Source organism: Lampetra planeri, chromosome 44 (assembly GCF_965212315.1).
Source record: "Lampetra planeri chromosome 44, kcLamPlan1.2.h2, whole genome shotgun sequence".
NCBI classification, from domain to species: Eukaryota; Metazoa; Chordata; class Hyperoartia; order Petromyzontiformes; family Petromyzontidae; genus Lampetra; species Lampetra planeri.
Genome location: NC_136150.1, coordinates 1,402,787 through 1,428,406, shown reverse-complemented (window position 1 = coordinate 1,428,406; position 25,620 = coordinate 1,402,787). Strand labels below are relative to the sequence as shown.

The window sequence follows — 25,620 nt, the reverse complement described above, 5'->3', positions numbered from 1 at the left end:
TTATTTTTTATAATTTTTCTTTTATCTCATCACGTTATCTCTCATCAGTTGAATCACTTTTCTCTTTCTCTCTCGATGCAGTCGTGTGGAGTTACAGATGCAATTCGTAAATAGCCAAATCCGTGGATAGCCAAGATCGCGAATAGAGAGGGAATACTGTACTGTACGAGCTGTCTCAGTTTCACCTTAGTTAGGACTCTTCAATAGGTTCTGCAAGCATAAGCTAGCTTATCACTAATGCAATATTTGTAATACACTGCAGTGATGCGTTGGTCTCAAAACAAAGGTATTGATTGCTCGGATTTACCAACATTCTAAATTAATTCAGCTTGAAATTAATTGCACGCTCCTGTATTACACTGCAGTGTTTTATATCTTCAAGTCATAAAGACGTAAAGAAGGATTTACTTTAAATCAAACAAATTACTGCAGCAGCTTCACACTTTATTGCTGAACTAACGAGGTGGTTTCACCCTTTACATTTCTAAAATGCTACATTTATTTTGGAATAGTTGGATGAATTCTTAGAGCATCTTTGTTTAAATAAAGGTGGCGTAAACACATACAAGCTATCGTATATGGACCATTCCGTTTTAAATGTGTACATAGTTACAGATTTTATAAAACACTTATGCAATAAAATGACTTACTTCATAGCAATTACAATTCTGGACACACGCTAACGGCAACCGCCATAAATGTCCGGTTTTGTTGACACCAACAAGAGAAAAATGCCGAGATGCTTTCAGTGACCTCTCTAAAGGATTTGCCAGTTGGCTCCACGGTATTTCAATCTGCACCGTAGATGATCAACCTACGCTTTCGGCAACGACGGTGTTGATAGGTTTGAACAATAGCAACAACACATCCTTTTATTCAATTTGACATGGGGCACACGATTGGGGTGGATTCCATTGTCCATGTTTATATGTGAACATTACATTGTACATTTTTCGTACGTTTTTTCATCAGTCCAGAAAATTCCAGAAAAACACACAAGATGAATTTCGTGCAACATCCGAGTCACTCTTTGTCTGCGTTAAAGGCTTGGACAAAAAAGGAGATGCCCTGGCTTGCCGTAATCCTTCCAAGGTGTATTTTATCTGTGGGTAAGTGTAAATGTTGTACTTCACTGTAATAGCATATTTGAGCAGATCGATTGGGTCAGATAACAAAAACGTGTCTGTGTATATATATTTTTTATACCTATGTGTGTATATATAATTTGTTTATACCTGTGTCTGTGTATATATTTTGTTTATACCTGTGTGTGTATATATAGTTTATACCTGTGTGTGTATATTTTGTTTATATCTGTGTGTGTATATATTTTTTAAAATAAACGTCTTAATTGGCTCAACTGGCGCGCCGAGACAAATCAAGTGTTGGCGGGTGTTTCTAATTCCACCAATACATTGCAGTTAATTAGAAAATGTTGTTTTATATCTCATATATAGCATACTCATGCTATGTTTAGATTTTTTAAAAGACAAGTTTCGCTGGCTGGATTCCTGTCCGAAGGGCGGGGCACGTGCGTGATGACGTGTGCAGCAGCGTGCGTCATCACGCACGCATGCGCGGTGACGTCACCGCCGCGTTCGTGCGTGATGACGTCACGCCCCCCACCCTGGCTGACGACTTTAGGCGGCAACGTAGCGATTAAAAATCATCCCAAATGGTAAAAGTTTCCACGTGTTTGTGTTTCGTCTGTTCGTGAACTCTCTTCCTTCAAATTACCGCGCCAGGACTTGAGAAGACCTCGTGCCAGGGTCAGGTTATCGTCGCCAATCGGTACGCAAATCGATCTCAAATCGATCTCAAATCGCAGCTCTCTCAATGTTCATCTGGGATCGTGGGACGCGTGACATTTTTATTTTCCAGCGGTTCGATGCTGTCCCGACGTTCTTCATCCACGGTCAACGTTTATAATCTTAACCGTTTTATTTTGTAGGTCCCGGACCCCGTGATTGTCTACAGGATAATGAATCTACAAGGTAAACACGTGCAGCTGTTATTAGTGGCTTTTATATGTATAAAAACAATGATGTTTGTTTAAATAACGTGAGCCTTTTGACTGACCGCGGGCCCACGTCTAACGGACGTTGGATGAGCTGCAAGCCACGTGGAGACTTTACGATTTGGGATGATTTAATCGTTACGTTCGCGATAAACAAAACATTGTACATATTTATTGTTTGTACGGTGATATTTTCATCTGTTTTAAAAACAAAGTCCAGAGTACCTGGCGAGCAAATTCCACATTCGTTCGGCAGGAGCCATTCCATCCAAACATGACGACCACTTGTTGAATTGCCACAAAGTGGTAGTCATTTTAACCACCCCCAACATGATGATTTGGGCCGATTCGAGCGTTGTAATGAACTACCACACCGGATCATGTTGCACGTGACGCTATTAAGTTGGGGTTATTTGCAGGGCATTATTACCACTATACCGTTTAAAGTTTACTTTCAAATGGAAACTCGTAACTTCAAAAGTTAAACGTGAGACGAATGTGGTGGTGGGGGTGGTTTGTAGCAACTCTGTTCATAACACTATGTAACACGATTTTTGTTAGTGTTATTTTATAATGTGGGGAAAGTCCGGTCCGCGTGCCGTATGAGGCCCGCGAAATCATTTGGTCTGTTCCAGCCATCACGTTAGGGGTGAGTTAGTAAAATTTTGACCAAACATAACAAGCTAATTTTTAAGTTGATAATTTTGTATGGCCCGTGAATTATGTTTTACATATCCAAATGGCCCTTGGCAAAAAAAAATGTTCCCCACCCCAATTGCTTATAACTCAAAAGTACAGAAAATGGCTTTGCTTTTGTGACCAGGACTTTATGTAAAGGAATGACACAAATGCACACCACGTTTTCTCATTGAAAATAGGAACATTTCAAAATATCACTGTCCTGGTTACAAAAGCAAAGTTTGTGGTGAATAATCGCCACTTTCTGTACTTTTGAGGCGTAAGCAATTAGGAAATAACACTTACTACACAGGAACAAAATTTGTTTTGTCACACATTGATAATCTTGGTCGTAAGGTCGATATCCGTCTTTGGTCGCGCCATAGAAATGTGGACTTTCCATCACTGGCTCATGCATACCGACGGTAATTAGATACTCCTGTCATCATTATCATCACGGCATCTTCAGCCAGTCGTCATTATCATTTTGGTCTGTAGAAATTAAAATCCACAACATTTACAATCTCCAACACTCGGGGGTGTGCAGCACTAGTAACAAAATGGCGCGTTATGTTTAGGTGACAAACCTTACTGATTGGCCGTGTCGGGTGGTGGCGGGTTTAGCGACATTTATATTTATACGAAATAACAAAAAATAACTGTATTATGGATAATATTGGTCGCGAAAGCCTAAGTAATAAGTCAATAGCGATCACATTAATTGAGACTAAACCAGACAAATCCATGGCATTAGTAGCCTCTATTAACATCACTTCTACGCTGATGACACCCAAATGTAAACTTGCCAGGACCGTGTAACTCCATCAGCGCAACATCTTTCGTATATCAGAATCTATATTTATAAATGTCCAGTAGGGGCGGGTCAGAACGTTACAATAACAAACAATAGAAAAACACTATAGGACTGCAAAATATAGGAAAGGTAAACAAATCACTAAAATATAATATCTTTTTTTTACAAGGTAAAGCCCACCAAGCGATTAGCTTTTTTCAGAAGCAACCTGGCCACAAATGATAGCTCAACGAAGTGTGGAAATTTATAGCAGCAGCTGATATAACCTAAATCCATCCCAGCTACTACAGACTTCCATACATTCATCCATCACCCCCAGACTTTACAAAGGGCCGGAGAGTGCAAAACCTTAAAGTTGTCACTGATCTCGTGATCTCATTCTGTCCTATTCAATAGGTCTATTTGCAACCCTATCGCCCGCATCCACAGTTTCCTTGCCCACACCGTGTCTGAGACCCTCATTCAACCACCTTCACCAACATTCTGACTCAGCTTGGGCAACTCTTCTACAGTATTTACTCAAAATTCCTCACCGAATTCCAGATGTCTGTAATTCAAAATTCAAGCTGCCACACTTATCACCCGCACCTGTAAACGTGGCCACGTCATACTCTTAGGTTTTTCGGTAAAGTCACGTAGGTAAAAAATAATAGAAATAATAATAGAAATAAAATAATAAATAACGACGTTTCGGAGGCAACACATGTCTCCGTCATCAGGTGGGACCGTCACAGCTAGATTTACTGTCTCAAGTGAGACACGTCACCCTATAACGTCACCCCATAACTGCGCCCTTTCACTGACTTCTAATTCAGTAGATATTCTGACGACCTGTGGGTTATATACTCGTTTACACATGCGTAAATTAACAAAAATTCTCACTAATTGATATAATTTTTTTAAACATCGGCATTGATCTTAGAATAATCTTGATTCCTATTGGAATTGTGACGGATGGAATGTAGGAAAGTGAATTTGATTCCCTTGGAATTATCCCAGCTGTATCGCTGGTACGACTTTTGATTTGGTTGTACAGGTATTGTGAGAATGGACAGTTTTCAAATGGAAGCTATATATATTGTAGATTTTGGTATGTGTGGGCGCAAAATAATTAAATTTGCACCTCTACAAATCCAGATACGACTTTACTGAGCAGACACTGCCATTAGCGTCTAAGATGGGTCTAGTTGTAATGATTGCTCGATAGTGGGTGTTAGGACAAAATTGTATTGCAGTATCATATTACTATTCATTAGTTCTTTGAAAAATAAATTTTTATTAGAGTGACAATCATTGGCCATTATTAATCACATATCCAACAGAGTCTTTTAAAATGAACGTTAGGTCCACGGATCGTGCCATGCACATTATTCGATAACAATCGCATACAATTTTGTGCTTTTGCATACGGAGTGATATTTTTAGATCACATATAATTGAGGCTATTTCACACCGACTTTAAAAACGTGGACATTTTCCTTTTCAAAGAAAATTGCATAGTGTCGTATATTGGTAGTCCTGTTTGTGGCTTTTCAGACGTTAACTTTGCCTGTGTTGTGAAAAGTCGTGCAGCAGGACACGTCCACTTTGGCGAAGATGTTTTTTTCTCTTCTTAAGATGTGTTCTGCACTGCGATTATTCTGTCACGCTATAATTGGGAGTTTTGATGCGTTCAATGTATCGAACTCATTGACATATGTATGTCATTAATGGTTAATCGGAAGCAGCTCATTTTTCGAATTGTGGAATGAACATCGGTGAAACATGCCACGATTTCACTCTCGGATTTTAAACTTTTATTTTTTGCAGACACGCCGTGCACTGCACATGAAGCTAAGGTCTATACTGTACTGTATGTAGTGCTTGTAAAGATGTAGGATGTGTACGATATAGGACTGTACATCAAATATAAACTGCAGCTGTATCAGCATCTACCAAAGGCAATATATTGGTTAAAAGAATAACAAATAATGAAAAACACAATTTTCTTCCAAATAGAACAGAAATATTTGACATTTTTGGCCGACAGGGTCTCCGCAAGGCAAAAAGAGCACACAGCATTTCACTTGCGTGATCTCCCAGTAATCTCTCTGTCTCGAGACCTGCCCGGCCACAAACCTCGACTGGTTTCTGTTCATGGGAAATTGTTTCGTTTATTTGTCTGAACTCACTCCGACATCGTCATTGGATAACGTTTGGAATCTAAATCTCTTTTTTTATGCACACCCCGGCCATTAAAGGTCACAGTCTTTTTGAAGGTTAGGGGGGGAGGAGGGCACCAGTGGAAATGTAGTGAGCGTCACAAATAAATAACCAAATAAATGGAAGGCTGTCCTCGTATGCCCTTATACCTCTTTTAAGTTCCACGATTTTAATCGTAATCTGTGGAGTCCAAATGCTGAAGGTAGCTTTTTTGACAGAACATTGAAGGAACCCCGAGGGAAAAAAAAATCATCCAAAGTTATTCATAGCTGCACACTATCCGATCATTTTTACGCCACATCAATAAAAGCATATTTCTCCACAACCTTGCCTAAGGTCTTTGGTTAAGATTTACAATGTTTTATTTTTCTTCACATGCAGACATCCACTACATTTGCTGGGTCCCTTTGTATGTGTGTATGTACATTATTTAGAATTTTTTTCGCACGATACGTAGCCACCCATGCTAATCGGAGGCGTGCTGCCTATACATTTTTTTATACAAATTACCTTAGTTTCGTGACTTTATCCACAATGCCTCATGTTTCAGTTGCCCTTTTGCTGTTATAGTATCGTGTTCCTGTTGACCTGCTTTGCTAATGAATTACCCAACACTCCGTTCTCACGTGAACCAAGTCCCACGCAAAATTAAAAGATTGCCATCGCAGTGTTGCGCGGATTTTGGGAGGAAGTACCCACCATAATCCACGATGTTTGGTGGATTTCCGGATTTAATATTCCACGGATTGAAGGCTTTGCTGTAGTGCTGTGCTCCGTAATTACTGCCACAGTGTTACTGTAACCTTGCCGTGCTAAATGTCAGTGAATTAAATGTATTTTGACGTGCTTTCAAATGCGCTGACTCGGCACTTTTGTTGTCAAGGGCAAATACAATTTTTTTTTATTGCTGATTGTGATTATTTATGACGTATGTTTAACTGTTCGTGGCCTCAACAGTTTCCACTCAGACGGTCACAACCAACTCCCATTTTGTTCTAAGCCTTTTTAGGCCGGCGTTTTGTCCCTCTGCTTAAGCTGCCTGGTAGTAATCTGAAGGTGTGATGTGTGATCTCTGCAGAGAATTAGTAGCCACCCGTAATGTTGTTTTTAAAGAGCTAACACTTATTCCAACGTGGAATAGGGCATAGTCAAGGGCATCTCCTCTTTGTGGGTGGAATGAGATGCGATTCTCGGGACAAAAATATTTCTTACTGATATCAACGTCAACTTGAATGCGTCGTATGTCGAACTTCTTTCGCACCGTATGTAAGCCAACCGTGCAAATCGGAGGTATGCATCCAAAAAGAGAAATTACGTTTGCGTCCTTTGGTCTCTTATGCGCTTACACCTGAGTTCACGGAAAGAACAAGGGGTGATGTACGTAACACTGTAGGGTGTGACATGGTACACAGTACACGTCACGTGCAAAAAGCACCGTGCTCGATTGTGTCATCGGTCCATGCCGCTTTGGGCCCACAGGAGGTTTTTTACGGACTCGTATTCATTCCCTTGAGGTGAAATCTGTTCATTATTGGGACCGATTGACATTTGAGGGCAGGTGAGGTGCCCTGGTACAAATGCTTCAGACTCACGCTCCCTCCAAATTAATCTTAACAATAATAACTTACGTTTATTAAGGGCATTTCCACGCAAAGCACCCGGGGTGCTGTACATCATAATAAATATAACGTTCGCCAAGGGGAGGGAAAACAAACAAGTCGAGAAGCTCATTTATAGAACCCGAAAGCAAGAAGAGAGAGAATCAATGCGTCTTGAGGCGGGGTTCAATCCACACGGCCGTCATCTCCGAACCGCAAACAACACTGGGCAGGGCGCCACACAGTCAGTGAGCTGCACAACACTGGGTATAGTGCTGCACAGTCAGTGAGCTGCACAACACTGGGTATAGTGCTGCACAGTCAGTGAGCTGCACAACACTGGGTACAGTGCTGCACAGTCAGTGAGCAGCGCAACACTGGGTATAGTGCTGCACAGTCAGTGAGCAGCACAACACTGGGTATAGTGCTGCACAGTCAGTGAGCAGCACAACACTGGGTATAGTGCTGCACAGTCAGTGAGCTGCACAACACTGGGTATAGTGCTGCACAGTCAGTGAGCTGCACAACACTGGGTATAGTGCTGCACAGTCAATGAGCAGCGCAACACTGGGTATAGTGCTGCACAGTCAGTGAGCAGCACAACACTGGGTATAGTGCTGCACAGTCAGTGAGCAGCACAACACTGGGTATAGTGCTGCACAGTCAGTGAGCAGCACAACACTGGGTATAGTGCTGCACAGTCAGTGAGCTGCACAACACTGGGTATAGTGCTGCACAGTCAGTGAGCTGCACAACACTGGGTATAGTGCTGCACCATCATGGAGTAGCGCAGCAGAGGGCATGGTCACCCGTTGTGGTGGCTCTGCTGCTGGGAACGGGAAGTCCGATTGCAGAGCGACTACGGTTATCTGCAAATACTGTTTGAAGTAAGAGCTCGCGATGCTACCCATGAAGATAAAAGCTCGTAATTTTGTTCAAAATCTGTCCTGCCCCTACTGGACATCCGTGAGAAAGAGCTTGATGACTCATCAGATTTTTTTAGGATAAATATTCTTATTTTTAGTCAACAAACTATTTGGTGGTATCGTGTGGGAAGTGGTGCACGAGCACAAATAACAACACCCAATGCATTCGTCTTTACCACTTCTTTAACATGAGAAATACAAAATTTGCCAACGTTTTTGCATAGCTGCCCTTCTTCACGCACTGTGCAGAATTATATGCAGCTGCATGTGCTATGAAGAAGGGCCCTTGCCCGAAACGTCGTCTATAATATATTTTTCCATTTTAGGCTACATTGGTTTTGATTCTAGATTTGAAGGTTTCGTGACTGCAAGGATCCATACTCTTTTTCGGTAAAGTCACCTGTTACAGTAATTTTTGCTGTGACGGTTCCACCTGAAGACGGAGGCTTGTGTTGCCTCCGAAACGTCGTGATTTAATTTATTTGTTCTCCTTTTTAACCTACGTGACTTTACCGACAAAACCAAAGAGTCCACATTGGTTTTGACCAATGCCTTCAGTTTTTGGTGATTTTCTTGTTATGTCGGTGTCATGAAGTAACAATGAGGATTAATGTGAAGTTGGCTGTCGTTTTTTCCCTCTCTCATATTGCAAAACTGCAGGATCTTTGGAGAGTAATGCCAGTGTGTCTTGGCTACGACACCCAGGCACCTCTGAAATAATAGATTCAGTCAGCAGGGTTTGCCTTCCAGTGTGAACAGAGTTCACCTGACGTCCGCTCGCCAAATTCATATTGGCACGTCTTGATTTGTAGCTTGACTTCCAAGTCATTGATCTTTAAAAGGTGCTTTGTGCCCAGCGTTGAGAGTTCAAATCTGGCACGGAAGACAAAACCCTCATGTGCAGTTGCTCGTGATAAAAATGTTCGCAGTGTTTGATGATATTCATGTCCTGCCAGGCTGTATCACCGTATCAATATTATTGCGTTTGTTTACTCAGGAAAAGCCTCACTGGTGACTCGTTTATTCGAGGAAGGTCCAGCCAAGTTTGTTCTGCATTGGGGTGGGGGTGGGGATATTTACGATGTATAATTCCCTATTGAGTAATCTGCTGTTTAATTTTCAAAATTGGGTAAAACATTTGCATCGTCACGCCGGCACACAATGGCCTGCTCCAGCACAATGATGCCACGGGATCCTCAAGTGTCCACAGTGAAAGCAGAGGGTGCGGCATTTTGTTTGTTTGTCAACGTTTAGTAACAGCGCAGTAACGGTCCTTCGATACGCGATGAGTGAATTAACGAATGAGCAATGACCCCTAGGGCACCTACCCGGAATTGGAACCGTGAACTTCTGTAAATGAGCAGAGAAGGCGCTATCGCCTGGGCCACGTCACCGTATTATCAGTTGGGTATTCAGATAATTGAATAGAGCTTGACACAGAAGAGCTGAATTGGGGGGGCGGGAGGAAACAATATTGGAAATAGAGCGGTAAAAAAGCAATAATTATTCCAATTAACCTCGTCTGATTATATTGTCACAGCTTTGCAAATTGAGATACCGTATTTTAAATTCACTCTCCCTGTGTATGCTGCACGTGTAGAGATTAAATTTTTATAATTCCTGAAATGTAATGAATATTTTTTACCATCACTATTTTGCCACTTGTATTTGCCCGCTAATGAGCTGATATCAGCATTGATTTCCTTAACAAAGCTCAATAAGCAAAGCCGTAAATGGCACGCTTAATTGCAGTGATCTTATCTTAAAGAGACACCAGAATGCAAGATTAAATTACAATGTCAATCGTTCTCATCAATGTAATGTGCTTTGCAAAAAAAACCCCAGCAATTAAGCGACTTATGTTTGGGTTAACGAATTGCCTCGTTATTCTCAATTCTGAAGCTTTGTTGTTAAAAAAACTGCTAAGTGATGTTTCGTTTAAAATTCTTTAAAATTAATTGGATTATTACACTTAGTAGCACAGTCTGTAATTAGCATTCACACACTAATACTTTTGTGTGTATGTATACAGTGGTGTATAGCTAAACTGGGAATGCACAAGCAATCCTATTATGTGTGTGTGAAAACTAGACAGATATGGGTCAATTAATCAACAACAGGCTTTATAGTGCTCAAATTGTGGGTTTGGTTTCCATCCAAGGTCAACTCATCACACCAGCATAATCATCTCTATAGGTGTTAGTAGTCGAGCATTATTAGAAGGAGTTCGACCAATTTGTTGAAAGTTAATAGTGTCTGTCATCTGGGGAGTTGACTGTCACAGCAACATTGACTGCCAACAGAGATTGGCGTTTGCCCCATGCTCATTTTAGCATGGCAACTGTTAATGTTACAAACTACTGTGTCTCGGTACAATACATTTTATATCGTGCGACAATCATCCTTTTGAGGACTGAATAATATGTAGACAGACATGATCTGTTATATTTATTTTGGCACTATCATATACATTTTTTTATCCAGCAATCCTTAATTTTCTTTTCGCCAATGTCTAGGCGTGTAGCGGTGCGTCGACTCGTTGATGAAAATTGATTCTTACGAGAGGTGGCTCAGAGGTCAAAGGGATTAGATGGCATCGCTGTGAGCCTGGATTTGAATCCAGGCAGTTGCCCGTTATTAAACCGGGTCCTCAAGTCAGGGCACTGCGGTGGTGAGATGTTTACTACCTCGTCAGGTATACAGGAGATCATGGGTTCAATCCTGACCCTGACACCTGTATATATGGAGTTTGCAAGTCTTTCTCCCCGTGGTTGCGTGGATTTTTTTCCGGGTCCGGTTTTCCCCTGCACATTTGAAACATGCGTTTAGAGTATTTGGCTGCTATAAATGTCCACGTGACAATATGCCACTTGGTTGAGCTATCATTTGTGGCCAAGTCGCTTCTGAAAAAGAGCTGCATAACTCAGTGGGCCTTACCTGGCAAAATAAAAAAAATTGTTGAAATTTTTAAAAACATTGTTTTTAGTATTGAGTTAATTGTCTCAGCTCAGTCACCTATGACTGTAGCAACAACAACAACATAAATCCCATACATTAAGTTTGATTCCGCACTTAATTTAGATACAATTCCAGCTCTGAGCAAGCATTAAACTATTGGCTGCTATGCGTAAATAGCGTCACTCTCATATGCCGAGCGAGGAGGAAGATGCTGCCCTCTACTGTGTGTGGACCTGAGGTCACTTGAAAGAACCTCAGAGGTAGTTCTGTGATATCCACTATCCATAGACCGTTCTCTAACACGCGGGGCTGCTCTGCAAACGATCACCGAATGGAATTCTCTCATCTCGTGACGTGACGCCGATGGCACAATCCTGCAAACATTTTGGGGGGAAATTGATTATAAAAATGGTTCCTGTTTTCAACGACAATGCATCAAATCATGTACATGAGAATGGATTACTCATAATTTATACAAATCGTTTGCAAATGTTACGTTAGGCTTTTGAGGTTAATGGTGACAAAAAAAACGTGTCACCGATCCAAACATGACAAACATCCAAGCAATATGGTAAATAAAACAGCATAGATGTTTAATCAAAATGCTAGGTGGGAGGCCATTTGTTCAATTTTTAAAAAATTTCAAGTACATATCAATTTAGCTACACTACTGCATACACGGGTGACTCTCTTACATTGGATATTTTTTTCCTTTTAATCTGCACATGCAATTTCCTTACATTTCATTAAAACGTATACACCGATTGTGGCGCTGCATTGTCACGCTTGCAATAGCATACTGCTTTGGCCACTGTCTTCGTGTTCATTGTATTTAACTATTGGGCACACGGTACCCCTGCGCAGTACGTGTGTAGGTTACAACATAACGTGGATTCATATACATTTAAAAGTAAGTCAGCTGGTCATTGTCTCCAAGGAAGATGCACTCATAATGCAATACACTATTCCACATCGTCACTCGAGTTTCCTTTGACAATAATACTTTCCACTCTTTTCTTTACCAAGTAAATCCCACTGAGCTGCTGACTAGCTCTCTTTCAGAGGCGACCTGACCACACACGATATAGCTCATCGAAGTGGTTGATATCATCACCCATGGGAATTTATAGTCAAAGCCAAATAAGTTCAACGCACGTTTGTAAAACGTGGAGGGAAAAAAAAAAACCGAGGACCCGGAAAAATCCATACGATCACCACGGGTCGAACACGTGGACTCCAAATATACAGGCGTCGTCAGGGTCGGGATCGAACCCATGATCCTCTGGCATAGCAGGCGAGGGAGAGGACATCTCGCTACCCACTTCGAGGCCTGGTGTGCCGATGCCGAAGCGGATCGCAGCCACAAAAGAAAAGTAAGGAGAAGGAAGCCGGCCCGGCACTGCGGATTCCACTTCCATCTGGGACCACGTGGTGCCCCCAATGTCCAAAGATCTGCGGATCCAAAATTGGACTCCTCAGCCACCTCAAGAACCACCACTAGACCGGATGGATGTCATCCTCAGATCCCGAGGGACGACGATGACTGCGTGAAGCTCTTCATTTCATAACCGTCGAAAGGGCACCAAAGACGAAGGCTGCAAATGACCACAGATGGAGCAGCAGCAGCAACAGCAGCAACAGCCATTACTGAGACCCTAGAGGCAAGCGTTTTAGCTCTTCACAGGCCGTCCAGCCAACACCGTGATACTCACATGGCACGCGTCCAATTGCAGTGATAGATCATGCCGATTGATGACTAATGAAGAATCCGACAATAATAAAAAATGCATGGCGGTGATGATTGATTTCATTTTTTGCGATTAATGAAGGCAAATTTTCTTTTCTGGTTCCATGCAAGTAATCAATTAGTTGGCGTGCTTTTTTTTCTTCCGATATATAAATGTGTGTAATAGTGTTGCTCGCCTACAGTGGCTCTTGCTGGTAGGGTTATTATCACAATCCCTTTAACGTGATTGGTTTATATTCTGTGTATTATCCTCCCTTTGTTTCTATAATAAAACCCTACCATTGGTAGATATAGCAGCGGAGGCTGTCATTTCACAGGTTATACGAGGGAACATGAGAGCATCTTCATCCAGAGTATGAAAAAGCCCGGAATTCTGGAATGGACAGTTTAACATCTGCCAAACTCTTCCTCCCCCCCCCCCCGCTGTTACGATTGTGTTATTTTAACGTTGTCTTGATTTTACCTTTGGGAGTTTGTCAACATTTGCATTAAATCTCAGTTGGCACCGATGCCGTGAGTGTGTAGAGCGAGCCAAAAGCTATTTTGAACCCATGTTTATAATGTTAGAAGAATGCAACATTTCCCAGCTTAGGCTCGGGGGCATTCACAGACATGAGAAGGCCCCTCCCTGACCTGCACTCCTTTGACCATAGAGACACGTTGGGTTGATACATAGCAGAGACAATTAATGGGGCACAGTGCCACAAAGAAACCCAAAGTGGTGAATGCCGTTTTCCCCATCCATTCGGTGGAGCCTTTAGGTTTGTGTGGCCACCAAATCTCTGGGAGGCTCAAACAGGACGTGGTGTGAGCCGATTGCAGCGCCTCTCTCCGCCATCCCCGCCTACTTTTACATAACCACGCCCTCTTTACATCGCCTGATAGCCTGTGTACACATTGCTGTGTTCCTTGATCTGGACGTGGTCTCGGTGTCTTATGTGTGTGTGTCTCCTATGGCTATGTCTCTGTATCTTCGTATTTCTGTGTGTCTCGGTACCTCCTAGTGTCTATCAGATACAGAGCAGGCAGATACAGAGAGACATGCGGAGATGCAGACAGATGCACAGAGACAGAATATGCATAACTTTCATGGTCAGTTGCAAATAAAATGTTTATAGGCCTGGGCCATGCTGAACCAGGGCGAATTGTGTTCCTACCAGCGATGTGACTTCATCGAATTAAGTGACGAAATAAAGATTGCTGTTGCTATAATTGATGGCCAGCCAGGAGACCATCAAACTTCTAGAGTTGAGAACCCATTTTAATGACGGGCAGCTGCCCCAGATTCAGACCGAGGATCTAAGCTGTGCTGGCTCAGCACTGAGACATGGGCTTGCCTCTCTTTTGCCATCCCTTCATTTGGGAAAACTACTCTCGAGGATGGATTAAAAAAAAGTAAGTCCCTTGCAAATGAAGCTACGACCAGATATTATGGATCGTGTGTTTGGAATACGACATCCATTCATTCGCCCATGCGAAGCCTTCGGCTTTCCGTGACCCTTAGCAAAGAAGCTGACAAGGACGTTACACGCGTAGCCCCTTTCACGTGGATCTCCGCAAAACTGCGAAAGGCACCCCGTGGGAGGTGTGAATTGTGAACAAGCACCAAGTTTGAATGACAGCAATATGACCCGGGTCAAGAGCTAAATAAAAGCGGTGTTTCTCTCGCACGCTCGCGAGAAGATAAATGTGTTTGTTCTTCACACGTTGGTGGATATGCTGCAGCGAGATTCTCCGTCGTATTTTTCGTGCACAGTCCAGCTCACCCAAAATAAAACTAGGTGGTCACGAACTGCAGTCCATTATGATTGCTTTGTTACAGCCTGTAATATGATAGGTGAACTCCTTTCTATGCGTTACCCTATTACCCGAGACCCCTATTATCTGCGGGGGCTGTAGGATCCGCGAACACTCCTGTTATCAATGTCCCTGTTCCAATTATTCCCCATAAGTGACTGCACAGTGGCTTCTAATCACCCGCAATTTTTTTCCGAATTAAAGGGGAGTCGCACGCTGCATAACGGCAATGATGATGGTGGTGACGATGATGGTGGCGATGGTGTTGATGTCGATGGTGGAGGTGTTAATGACGGTGTTGATGACAATGATGACGAAGGTGGTGGTGTTGATGGTGGTGTTGATGACGATGGTGGCGGCAACGATGATGACTGGTGGTGGTGTTGATGACGCTGATGACGATGGTGGTGGTGTTGATGGTGGTGTTAACGACGATGGTGGCGGCGACGATGATGACGATGGTGGTGGTGTTGATGACGATGATTCATTATTTTTTTTGCATTGTGCTTTTCCACTCGAGGTGTGGATAAATGACGATGATAATTATAATGACGATGATAGGAGCCACGCTTTATGCCGACCCGTGCCTCCTGCCAAATCAAGTTTGGTAAGATCATTTCCCACTGTATTTGGAAATAAAATTTTCACGTGATTCCTCGTGTCAACTGGAACCGCAGGCAACAACAGCTTTTGCCATATTCACTCACGGAGTGGGAGGTTGGTTGGCATTCCGCCTATTAATTGAGCCGTTTGTGTATTTATTGACAGCCTTTGAGAAAATGCTGACGGCATCGTTTTTGTTGAAAAGTCAATGCCGTGTGGCCTTGTCAGTCGGGTTGAGGAGGCATTCATCCAGCAGTTTTAGGATAAAGTGCTGTAAATTATTAGTATCATCCCTTATATCTGACAAAAAGATTTCAGCCTCGCGTTGTCCTCGGCTCAAAATATTTCTTCACAAGCATCGCTGCTCCAATCCCATTTGCTCAATTACTGGTTCCTTTCATCTCGCTAATTCGGTCACGCTTGCAGTCTCCTCATGGCGGCGTTCGTCTTTCGTGAAGAAAGCTCATTTGGCCAGTAAACACAAAAGTCCGGTCCAATATTATTCACACCGTTGGAGAAAAATTTACAATTTACAAAAGTCGCCTTCCCAGCCTCATGTCATTGACAAGTTGCAACGTTGCTGATATCCATACAGCAGAACTCGCTAATTGTTTAAAGAATTTATAAAGTTTCTCACTTATTACATCTCGTTTGCGCTATTGGCTATGAAGGCACAGATCAAAGTACAGTGATGAGCTGCATTTGTATTGATCCTTCACAAAGCCCTGTACAGGAAGCAGGGTCCAAGGCTGCTTTTGATCTTTTATAAATGGGACTTGCTTAGCACAAGAACACGCTGTCAGCTGTGCAGACGAGTGACTCATCCCCTATCGGTGTGGTAATGCGTGGTTTGCAACATACATACAAGCCACAGGAGTAGGTTTCAATTAGGCAAAGAGAGACGTCTTGCTCACCCTTTAAAATTTCAGCACAAAGTCGGTAACAATTTGCAGAACGAAAAGAGCACAACTGCTACATCGGCGACTGCATCAGTACTTTGGCTTTTCGCTTCATGAGCTTATTGCCGTCATAATGCGCAAGAAGAGACTAGAATCATCACCAGAATCACGTGGATGTCGGAAGACCCCCTCGACGCACAACCAAGAGAGTCCACGTTTCACCGCGTTGTAGAAGGAGGCCTCCTGCAACGTTAGGCCGGTGCCAGCTCAGATCCGACAAGGCCACGAGGCGGTTAAGGGCCATGCGCGAGAGCGTCCTCCATTCTTGCAGGGGCCTTGCCGGGCGGTGGTGGCCACGCACGCGGCCTGCAACCCGGCGCGAGGGTTTTTGGTGGATCACCGCAAACACGTCCTGAAACTTCCCTCCCGCGGGCATAGAGGCGCGATAACCTGGCTCGCCGGCAGAACGCAGCACGGAAAAGTGTGGGCCGATACCGTCTTGTCCCTTCTGTATGGGATCGAGCGTTGCCCCCTCACTTGTGTGCTTTTTCTACGGGTCCTTTGGCTCCCTCCCACATGCATAATAAACACTCGCCACTAATTGGCTGAAACCATCTTAATATGTAGATAATTTCTGGGCCATTGTTGGCTCCGGCTCTCACGGACTGGCAGGCCTCCAGCTTGGTCTGTGGTTCCCGCTCAGCAATTGCGAGGTGCAATTTGCATGAGCGACGCTTTATAAAATTAATCATTAGACTGTTTTTATTTTTAGATCAGGTACGCATGTGGAATATCCCCCCCCCCCCCACCTGTTTTTGGTGCTAGATGGTAGAGGTATTGTGCGATTAGAAGTGAAGCAGCCTCTAATGTGTCAGTGTATTTGCACAAAAAAATAACTATGAAACTTAACTAATTTTGATTTTACCAGGTCTGCTGAGCTATATAGCTCTTTTTCAGAAGCGACCTGGCCACAAATGATAGCTCAACGAAGTGGCTTTTCACGTGGACGTTTATACCACCAAAATAATAGAGACGTGTGTGTGTCTAAGTGTGGAATTATTATTTGTTATAAAATGTGGATTCTTAATGCACAAATGAAATACAGTATTATAAACTCTCCAGTGTGTGACTGGTCACCCAGAACAGACCGTGGAACATCTAGCAAATCAATTCTCAAATCACAAATACGAAGGAGGAGGCGTCGTCACGACAGCGATGGACCACTCCCCTACTGCTGACGCAATCATCTGGCTCGCTCACCTCGCCGCAGAAATTATAGCTGTTGCTCATCCTCAGCATTGGCCCTGTGAAGGGGAAGATGCCTGCTCACACTTGAGTGAAATTCATCAAGTAATTAACCTGCACTACAGAGACAAATATGAACAATCGGACACGTTTAAAAAATGGGTGGAATGGCTCTAATTAGGATGTGGGCATGTTTGAGTTGACAACAGAAGGGGTAGGTCAGTTGAATTCCCGAAAGGATTGTGCTCAGTGGGTGTCAAAATTGTGAAACAGAAGAACATTAAGCAAACACAGTTCACCATTTTATCACGCCTTGTCGGGCAGATTTTTATACAGGCATGGCATTTTCCTTCGCATAATCAGCCCTTGAAGCCTCACGTCTCACGGAGCGTGGGAACTCAATCTCACACCCAGCGTGCTTCTGAGCCGCTCCTGAATTGTGAACAGAGGCAGCTGAAGTCTGTTCCCCGGTGGTCGATAGCGTGATATCCTTTCGAGTTTGTTCTGAACCTCAACACATTTCCAGCTCTCGGCTGCTTCACTCGGGCAGTCCCTTCCGTACGGTGCCCAAAGCGACGTGAGAAAATCTGAATTTTTATCCGTCAGCCATCAGAGTGTCTCTCTGCCAACCTCTTTATCTAAACTTGAAATAATGAATTTTGAGGACTTATGTGACGGAGAATTGTTTTCGCTTGGGTTTTCATAGATAGAGCCACTTGAGGGTTGGCAGTCTTGGTGGTCGTGGATACAGTACTGGGGCCTTAGTAGTGTGCAGTAAAGATGCCCTCATGGCAATTGCCTGTTAAAACCAATAGGTTTATGGATTGCCGTGGCACTAGACTCTGTTTAAGACTTTGTAACATGCCAACAGATGCCTATGACGAACCAGGTTTTGGGTAAAAATAAAACCTATTTTACGTGCTGCTCATTTCCACTTGTGGTCCTGAGGCAGTAGTAAGCGTGTCTTCACACCACATTGAGTTGGAGTGCTTTGGGACCTCATTGTGAAATGACTGATAATGATGATGGTGGTGGAAATGTCGGTGATCTGTAATCAAATGAGCGGCGTTCAGGTCCTGAGCGAGCGGTGAAAATTTCCCCACACATTTAGCGAGCACCGTTTTCTCCGTTAGGAACAAGCGCTATCGAATTTCCTGCAGTGTCCTCGTTACTTTATTTAATCATCCCCAGAAGTGGGACTTCATAAAGACGACCTCTTGACGATTAATTCAACCCACGTCCTGCCAATCGCAAATGGAGCACGTAACTCGGCATGAACATTACTCATATACTCGTGACATTGACAGTATAAAACAAATATAAAATAAACGAGAACTTTACTGTTGAAACAAAGGCAAAATATAGAGCTTGCAGCATTCTGTTAATAATGTTGGTTTTATATAAATATATATGTTTTAATAAAACATTAAAATTTTCACTTGTCAGGGTGATGTGAATTTTACGACCAATATTTGTGGTGACGTTGCAGAAGCGGATGATGAAGGCGATTGTACTTGACAATGACGAGCAAGTCCGTTAATATGTTCCGACTCTTTTGACGTCTGTGATGTAGATCAAGAGCCCGATATGAAGACGCAGAGACGGACAGCCCCAAAGCACGCGAGCCGGAGATCAACGGGTGCTTACGCACGCACGCACGCGCGGCACACGTGCACAACAAAACAAAGACAAAGATCCCCCGTATAGCCTTGACAGACTGTAGGGGCAAGTGCTGTTAGCGAGCACCTATAAAGACCGGCACGGCACACGAGGGGGTGGGTGGCCAACACCGCGCCCGGCCGCCTTTGTCTCCCTAGTGGCAATGTTTACTACACACCGCACCAGGTACTCATTCGAGGCCGAATTGACCTAGGGGAGGCCCAGGACCGGTTGAGATAATCGTCACTGGTGTTGGCCGTGAGCGGGAATCGAACCTGGGTCGCCAGGTTTGTAGCGCAGCGTAGCGTTAACCGCTACACTACCGCTCCCCACACGTGCACAACACACACACGTGCACAACACACACACACGTGCACAACGTGCGCGCACCCAACTCCGTGCACGCGCACACTTGCACAATCGCACGTGAGAGTACTTCATTCTTGCAGCGGCAGCGGCTTTTGGCTGCTGCCATCGAACAAAGCCGCTGGTCACCGCATCGCCCGGTGCTTTCGGATGCGCTTCTGCGGCCGTCTGGAATGCTCTTCTGATATTAGGAAGCCACTGGAGCTATGCACTTTTAATTCATCATCTATATTGACAAACTCATTCCTTTAGAACGGCTTTTTGTGTTTAGTTTGTGTGCCTTCTCCCGTACCTCTGATTCGCACAATTGGTAACGTACGGTGCGAAAGAAGTTCAACATACATACTTTCACAAGTAGGTTTTTGCAGCCAACGTTACGATTGCTAATATATTTTTGAGTGATGCCACGTAATGGACTTATCTTCCACCACCCAACACGAGCAATACAACATAATTGTCACGGGTACAGGCTTTGCGTATGTCAAATATTTGGTTGTGAGATTTGTCCTTAAATTTACGGTAATGTTTGTTGGAACATTAAAAGCTCATTACTGGTGACAAACGGGTGGTGGAAGGTGTTAACAACACAATTCGGTTTCAATAATTTACACGGCCTCACCCGAAAAACATAATGAATCGCATAAAAGTAACTCGCTCACGTCTGTAAGCGAGCACACAATTGGGCACATAAATACGACCTTGCAAACGTAGAAGTCATTTTTGAGTTCTTACTTGGTGTGAAAAGAAATACAGAAACGCGTACGGGACACTCAAAGCTGCCCTCATGAATCTTCAAAAATGCACGCAATTTGTATAAATGTTGAACATCTTTCGCACCGTACGTAGCCAACCGTGCTAATCGGAGGCGGCAGGAGGAGTTCACCTTCCACCCATATTGCCAATTTCACAAACACATTGCACGCATAATTCCTATCTGTCCACTTGACATTCCGGGCCTTTGGGATCTGTGCTCAGCATTTGTGCTAAAATATATTTAGATGCAGAACTTTCATATATTTTTTTTAACCGTCTGAAATTTTCCCTTTTGTAGTTCTTGTTCCAAATGTCATCTTTGCACGTTCAGCCCCATCAAACGCTGGCCACCGAAAATAGAATCTCAAAAGACTAAACGCGGTAGATGGTTATTTTAAGTGAGGGTTGGCTCAGAGCCGTAGCTGTTTCGGTCGGGAGGCTGAATTCTCAAAAGCAGCTGTGCCGCACCGCTGCCATTGCTGCATATTTAGGCAGCACCTGCGATGTTTGAAGACTGGCTTGGGTTCATTATATCCGCCATGAATACATGTATCCTCACGAGTGATCGATCTCACCTTCCACCCATGTAGCCACCCGTGTGTACCGCTGGATATGGCGGTTCACACTTGTAGCCCAACACATCGAAGGTCGGATTTGCGGATGGCGTTGAGATCACGTGGCAAGACGCATCTGCACGTGCAGCCAAGTGCTTACAGGACGCAGTTCAGGAAGTAGGTTGCCAACCTGATTGCTTGTCTTATTTTTTGTTTGCGTCCATGGGGGTGTTTTTTTTATTGAAACTCCCAAACGAACAAAAGATGTTGACCAGACATTTCAAACAGGACCTGCCTTCCCATAAGAGGGATTGAGACTCAGCAAGGCCCCTGTCAGTAGGTGGGGGAGCGGTGACGTGGCGGTTAGCGTGCTGCGCTACGAACCCAGGGACACGGGTTCGATTCCCGTTCATGGCCAACACCAGTGACGATTATCTGAACCCATCATGGCCCAACCATTTAACAGTTTAAAAAAATACAACAGATTTTAAGTTATGTATTAGTATCCAGGAGGTCCTTGGTTCGATCTCAACCCTGACGCCAAGTATATTTGGAATTTGCATGTTTCTCTCCCCGTGATCGTGTGGATTTTTCTTCGAGTCCTCCAGTTTTTCATGCCACATTTAGAATCAATGTTTATATAAGAATATTCGGCTGCTGTACATTTACGCTGGATAAGCCACTTCGTTAGGCTACCATTTGTGGTGCTTCTGAAACAGAGCTATACATCTCAGTTTGTAAAAACTATGAAACTATAAACTATATTTCGATTTAAAGCTTTCGTGACTGCAGGGATTCATCTTCTTGGTTCTTTCGGTAAAGTCACGTAGAAGGGAAGTAATAAAAAAAAACATAATAAAATAATTCTCACGACGTTTCAAAACGTCATGAGAATTATTTTATTATGTTTTATTTTTATTATTTTATTACTTCCCTTCTACGTGACTTTACTATAAACTATGTTTATTTTTCCAGGTAAGGCTCATTGAGTTATATAGTTCTCTTTCAACAGCGACCTGGCCACAACGTGGCTTATCATGTGGACATTTATGGCAGCCAAATAATCTTAAACGCATGTTTTTAAATGTGAATGGAAAAAGCAGAGGACCTGGAAAAAAATCCACATGGCCATGGAGATAACATGCAAACTTCAAATTTACAGGTGTTGTGGTCGGGATCGAATCCGTGACCTCCTGTATTCCAGGCGATGTAGTTAACAGTTCGCCACCGTGGCGCCCCATTAACGTATGATGAACTTCTTGCGCACCCTACGTAGCCAACCCGCTAATCGGAGGCGCCATTCGCCTGGTAAAACAGAATTTACATTAGTTTAGCTCATTTAGACAGTTTCGTTGATTTGACTCCGTCCCTTCAGGTCTGGAAGAGGACGGAAGCGAGCGTAGAGAGGACCCTGCAGCCACGCGGTGGAGGAGCAAGGGGCAGCTCAACGACGCCCCCCCTACCTCACCACGGGCGAGGTACGATGGCTGGGCACCCACCACAAGCGAGTTGAGAGTCCCAGAGGTCTGTTCGCGAGTCGACTTCTTCGCCTCCTCTACACACCAGGGGCTTCCCAAGCTGGCAATCTTTTTTGTTGTTGTTTAAAATATGAACAGTGTTGCCGTGAGCACAGGCTCAGGTGGGATTCAGGCTCGGCAACAGGGCCAAAGATCCAAACACATCAAGGGGCCAGGAATAAGTCGTTGTTTGAGAGTGCAACACATTTGTTGAATGGAGCAAGGATGTTATAATGAGAGCTTTGGTGGGCAGGGGGGGGGAATAGGGAATTTGGGAGGGAATTTCAAAGCGGAGTATTGCAAGGAATGTAGCAGAGCGAGAGAAGTTATGTGACCTGCAGTGTGGTGTGTGAGTGAGTGGGTGAGTGAGTGGGTGTTTGTGACCTGCAGTGTGGTGTGTGAGTGAGTGGGTGAGTGGGTGAGTGAGTAAGTGAGTGGTTGTGACCTGCAGTGTGGTGAGTGAGTGGGGTGAGTGAGTGGGGTGAGTGAGTGGGTGAGTAAGTGGGTGTTTGTGACCTGCAGTGTGGTGTGTGAGTGAGTGGGTGAGTTAGTGAGTGCGTGGGTGAGTAAGTGAGTGGGTAATTGAGTGAGTGGTTGTGACCTGCAGTGTGGTGAGTGAGTGGGGTGAGTGAGTGGGTGAGTGAGTGTGTGTTTGTGACCTGCAGGGTGGTAAGTGAGTTAGTGGGTGAGTGAGTGAGTGCTTGGGTGAGTAAGTGAGTGGGTGAGTGAGTGGGTGGTTATGACCTGCAGTGCGGTGTGTGAGTGAGTGAGTGTGGGTGAGCGAGTGGGTGGGTGCGTGAACACAATGTGGTTGAGACACACCAGTCCGCCTGGTGACTCTTGAGCAGCTCGTGTGACTATCTAAAAGTGCTTTTTGAACTTGACAAAAAATGTTTCTGTACGATTGAAAAAAGAAAAACAAAATGTGAATGAATGTGCCGGTGGGCAAGGTTCCGTGTCCATTAATTTCACCATTTTGTGGAATTTTAAGGACATCAACATCCCTCACACGTTGCGTTTGTGCGCGGAGAGACGTTGAGCCCTAGGGAGACATCACACTTGCCAAGATGTCGCCCGTCAATTAAAAACTTCATATTTTATTTATCTTTTGCGATTGTTAATATTTACAGCCTTCTCCAGTTAGAGCACATCTATGCTGTTGGCTTCCAGTAGCAAAGCAAAATCATCTTAGCCTTTTAGCAACTATAGACAACGCTAACCTTGTTGTGAAACAGTGCAGAAGTAAGATAATTGGCCCGCTGTGCTTGAGTAATCTCTCTTACATGAAATAATCTTAATTTGTGTACGTGATTAAGTTGCTATATTGGGTAACCGAAGTTCTCAAAACTCAGCTTCAACAAATGACTTTCAAACCCAATCTGTTCTTAAGGTAGACTTGTGCTGTGCAACTCATTAACACACAGGAACCTCATTTTAACTTTGGTAGAAGCCCAGGATTTAAATTCAACATTTCAACTCATTCAAAGCCAAAGTGATTTACTGCTCAAAAAAGCATCAGGGTTGGTGCTCAATCTTATTGTTTACAGTCAGTGCTGGCAATTCCTCATCCCTATGGTGGGGGTGAGTTTCACTATTGGACAGCCACTGTTGACTTCCTACAAATTGATAATAATTCTTAATCACCCTGCAGCGATGATGCCTATGGTTGTGAGTTCAAGCGGAGTTGGGGCTCATAGGGCTAACACATTTTGTCTTGTGTTTATTCTCGGTGGCATTCTAAGGATATTGAGTTTTCGTTTGAACAGTGGTAAATGAATTTACCTACGTGACTTTACCAAAAAACCAAAGAGTATGGATCCTTGCAGTCACGAAAACTTCATATCTAGAATTAGTGGTAAATGAGCTTGTAATTTGAGTTGTACATTGTCGAATTAAAATCCTGAATTAAAGAGTTCATGCCATCGGCCATCGGCATGACTTTGTTTTGTAGGATGAGACAGATGTGATGCCATATTATTTATCCATAATAGAGGTTTTTTGGGTTAGACCGCGTAGCTATAAATGTGTCGTTAAACCCGCCACCACCCGACACAGCCAACTAGTAAGGTTTGTCACGTAAACAGAACGTGGCCAATTCGTCACTAGTACAGCACACCGGTGTGTTGGAGAGCAAATCCACAACATTAACAATCTGAGTACGACCTTTTGCCAGCAATTTATGTAATGACGACTTGACACACTTCTCTTGAGATGGCACTTCATTGAAGACACGTTCACTTGACATCAGGCGGAGATCCCACTGCAACAGCCTCCCGCGCATCTCCCCCTTATAAATCAACACGACGCTCGCTCTACCGGCAGACTCGAACGTCCACTTTTGTCACCTGACCACGCTCCCTTCGATCATTCCCCGGAGCCACCAGTCCCTTCGCACTCACAACTGATACCCCTGTCATTACCTCCCGTGGCCACCAGTCCCTTCGCACTCAAAACTGATACCCCTGCCATTACCTCCCGTGGCCACTAGTACATTCGTACTGTAAGCTGACTCCCCTGTCATTACCTCCCGTGGCCACTAGTCCATTTGCACTGCAGGCTGACTCCCCTGTCATTACCTCCCGTGGCCACTAGTCCCCTCACACGGCATGCAGGCTCTATTGTCATTACAATTACAACCAGCATCATCAGGCGACCGCCAGATTTGTGGAGAAATCCTCCTGTTTTGTCCCTTACATGGAGGGGTAGATGTGATGACGTCCGTTGTGAGCCCAACTTGTGTGAAGAGCGGGGGGATTTAAACACATTCCTGCGGAGGGAGCTGGTAGGAACTTTGGGTCCACTCAGCCTCAAATTAGTACCTGGAGCAATGTGCGTTTTTTCGGGCAACCGCCTTCGTACGTGCTGCTCGCTTAACAGCACTTAACCCAACAGTCTGTTCAAGGCTATACGGGGGATGTTAGCCTTTACCCTACTTTGACAAATACGTGCGTTGGGTGTGTATGGATGTATTATGCGTGCGCATTCTTTGCACGCGTCATCGCGCGCTCGTGGTGTGCGGCTACGTGCGCGCTTATGTGTGTGCGTTTCAAAACAGAAGTCCGTGCAAGACAGCCTCAAAGCTAATTAGGCTAATGCTTGTCGGGGAGGAAAGCTGACGTTTGAGCTGCACATCTGGATGCACTGCAGGGTTTTATTAGGAGCGAGGAGGCGCCTGGGAAGAGCCGTACAAAGTCAGCCATGTGGCGCTCTGCATCCCCCCCCAATGTTACTTAAGTTTTAAATAATTTCTTGAGCGTCGGGCTTTAAATACCTTTGCGAGTTTTTTT

At 44.0% G+C, this 25,620-nt stretch overlaps 1 protein-coding gene across 3 annotated transcripts in view; it reads left to right on the top strand.

Annotated features, from left to right (window-relative positions):
* Nucleotides 1–1,590: 1,590 nt before the first annotated feature.
* LOC144732768 (uncharacterized) overlaps nucleotides 1,591–25,620 on the top strand; it is a 172,429-nt gene continuing 148,399 nt past the window's right edge. For 2 of the 3 annotated variants that reach the window (XM_078614348.1, XM_078614346.1), the window contains exons 1-4: nucleotides 1,591–1,791; nucleotides 1,952–1,994; nucleotides 19,058–19,123; nucleotides 22,192–22,294. In XM_078614348.1, coding sequence (XP_078470474.1) covers nucleotides 1,982–1,994; nucleotides 19,058–19,123; nucleotides 22,192–22,294 — 182 coding nt within the window. In that variant the 5' untranslated portion in view covers nucleotides 1,591–1,791; nucleotides 1,952–1,981. The remainder of the gene's footprint in view (nucleotides 1,792–1,951; nucleotides 1,995–19,057; nucleotides 19,124–22,191; nucleotides 22,295–25,620) is intronic. The other variant, XM_078614347.1, reaches the window with a different exon arrangement.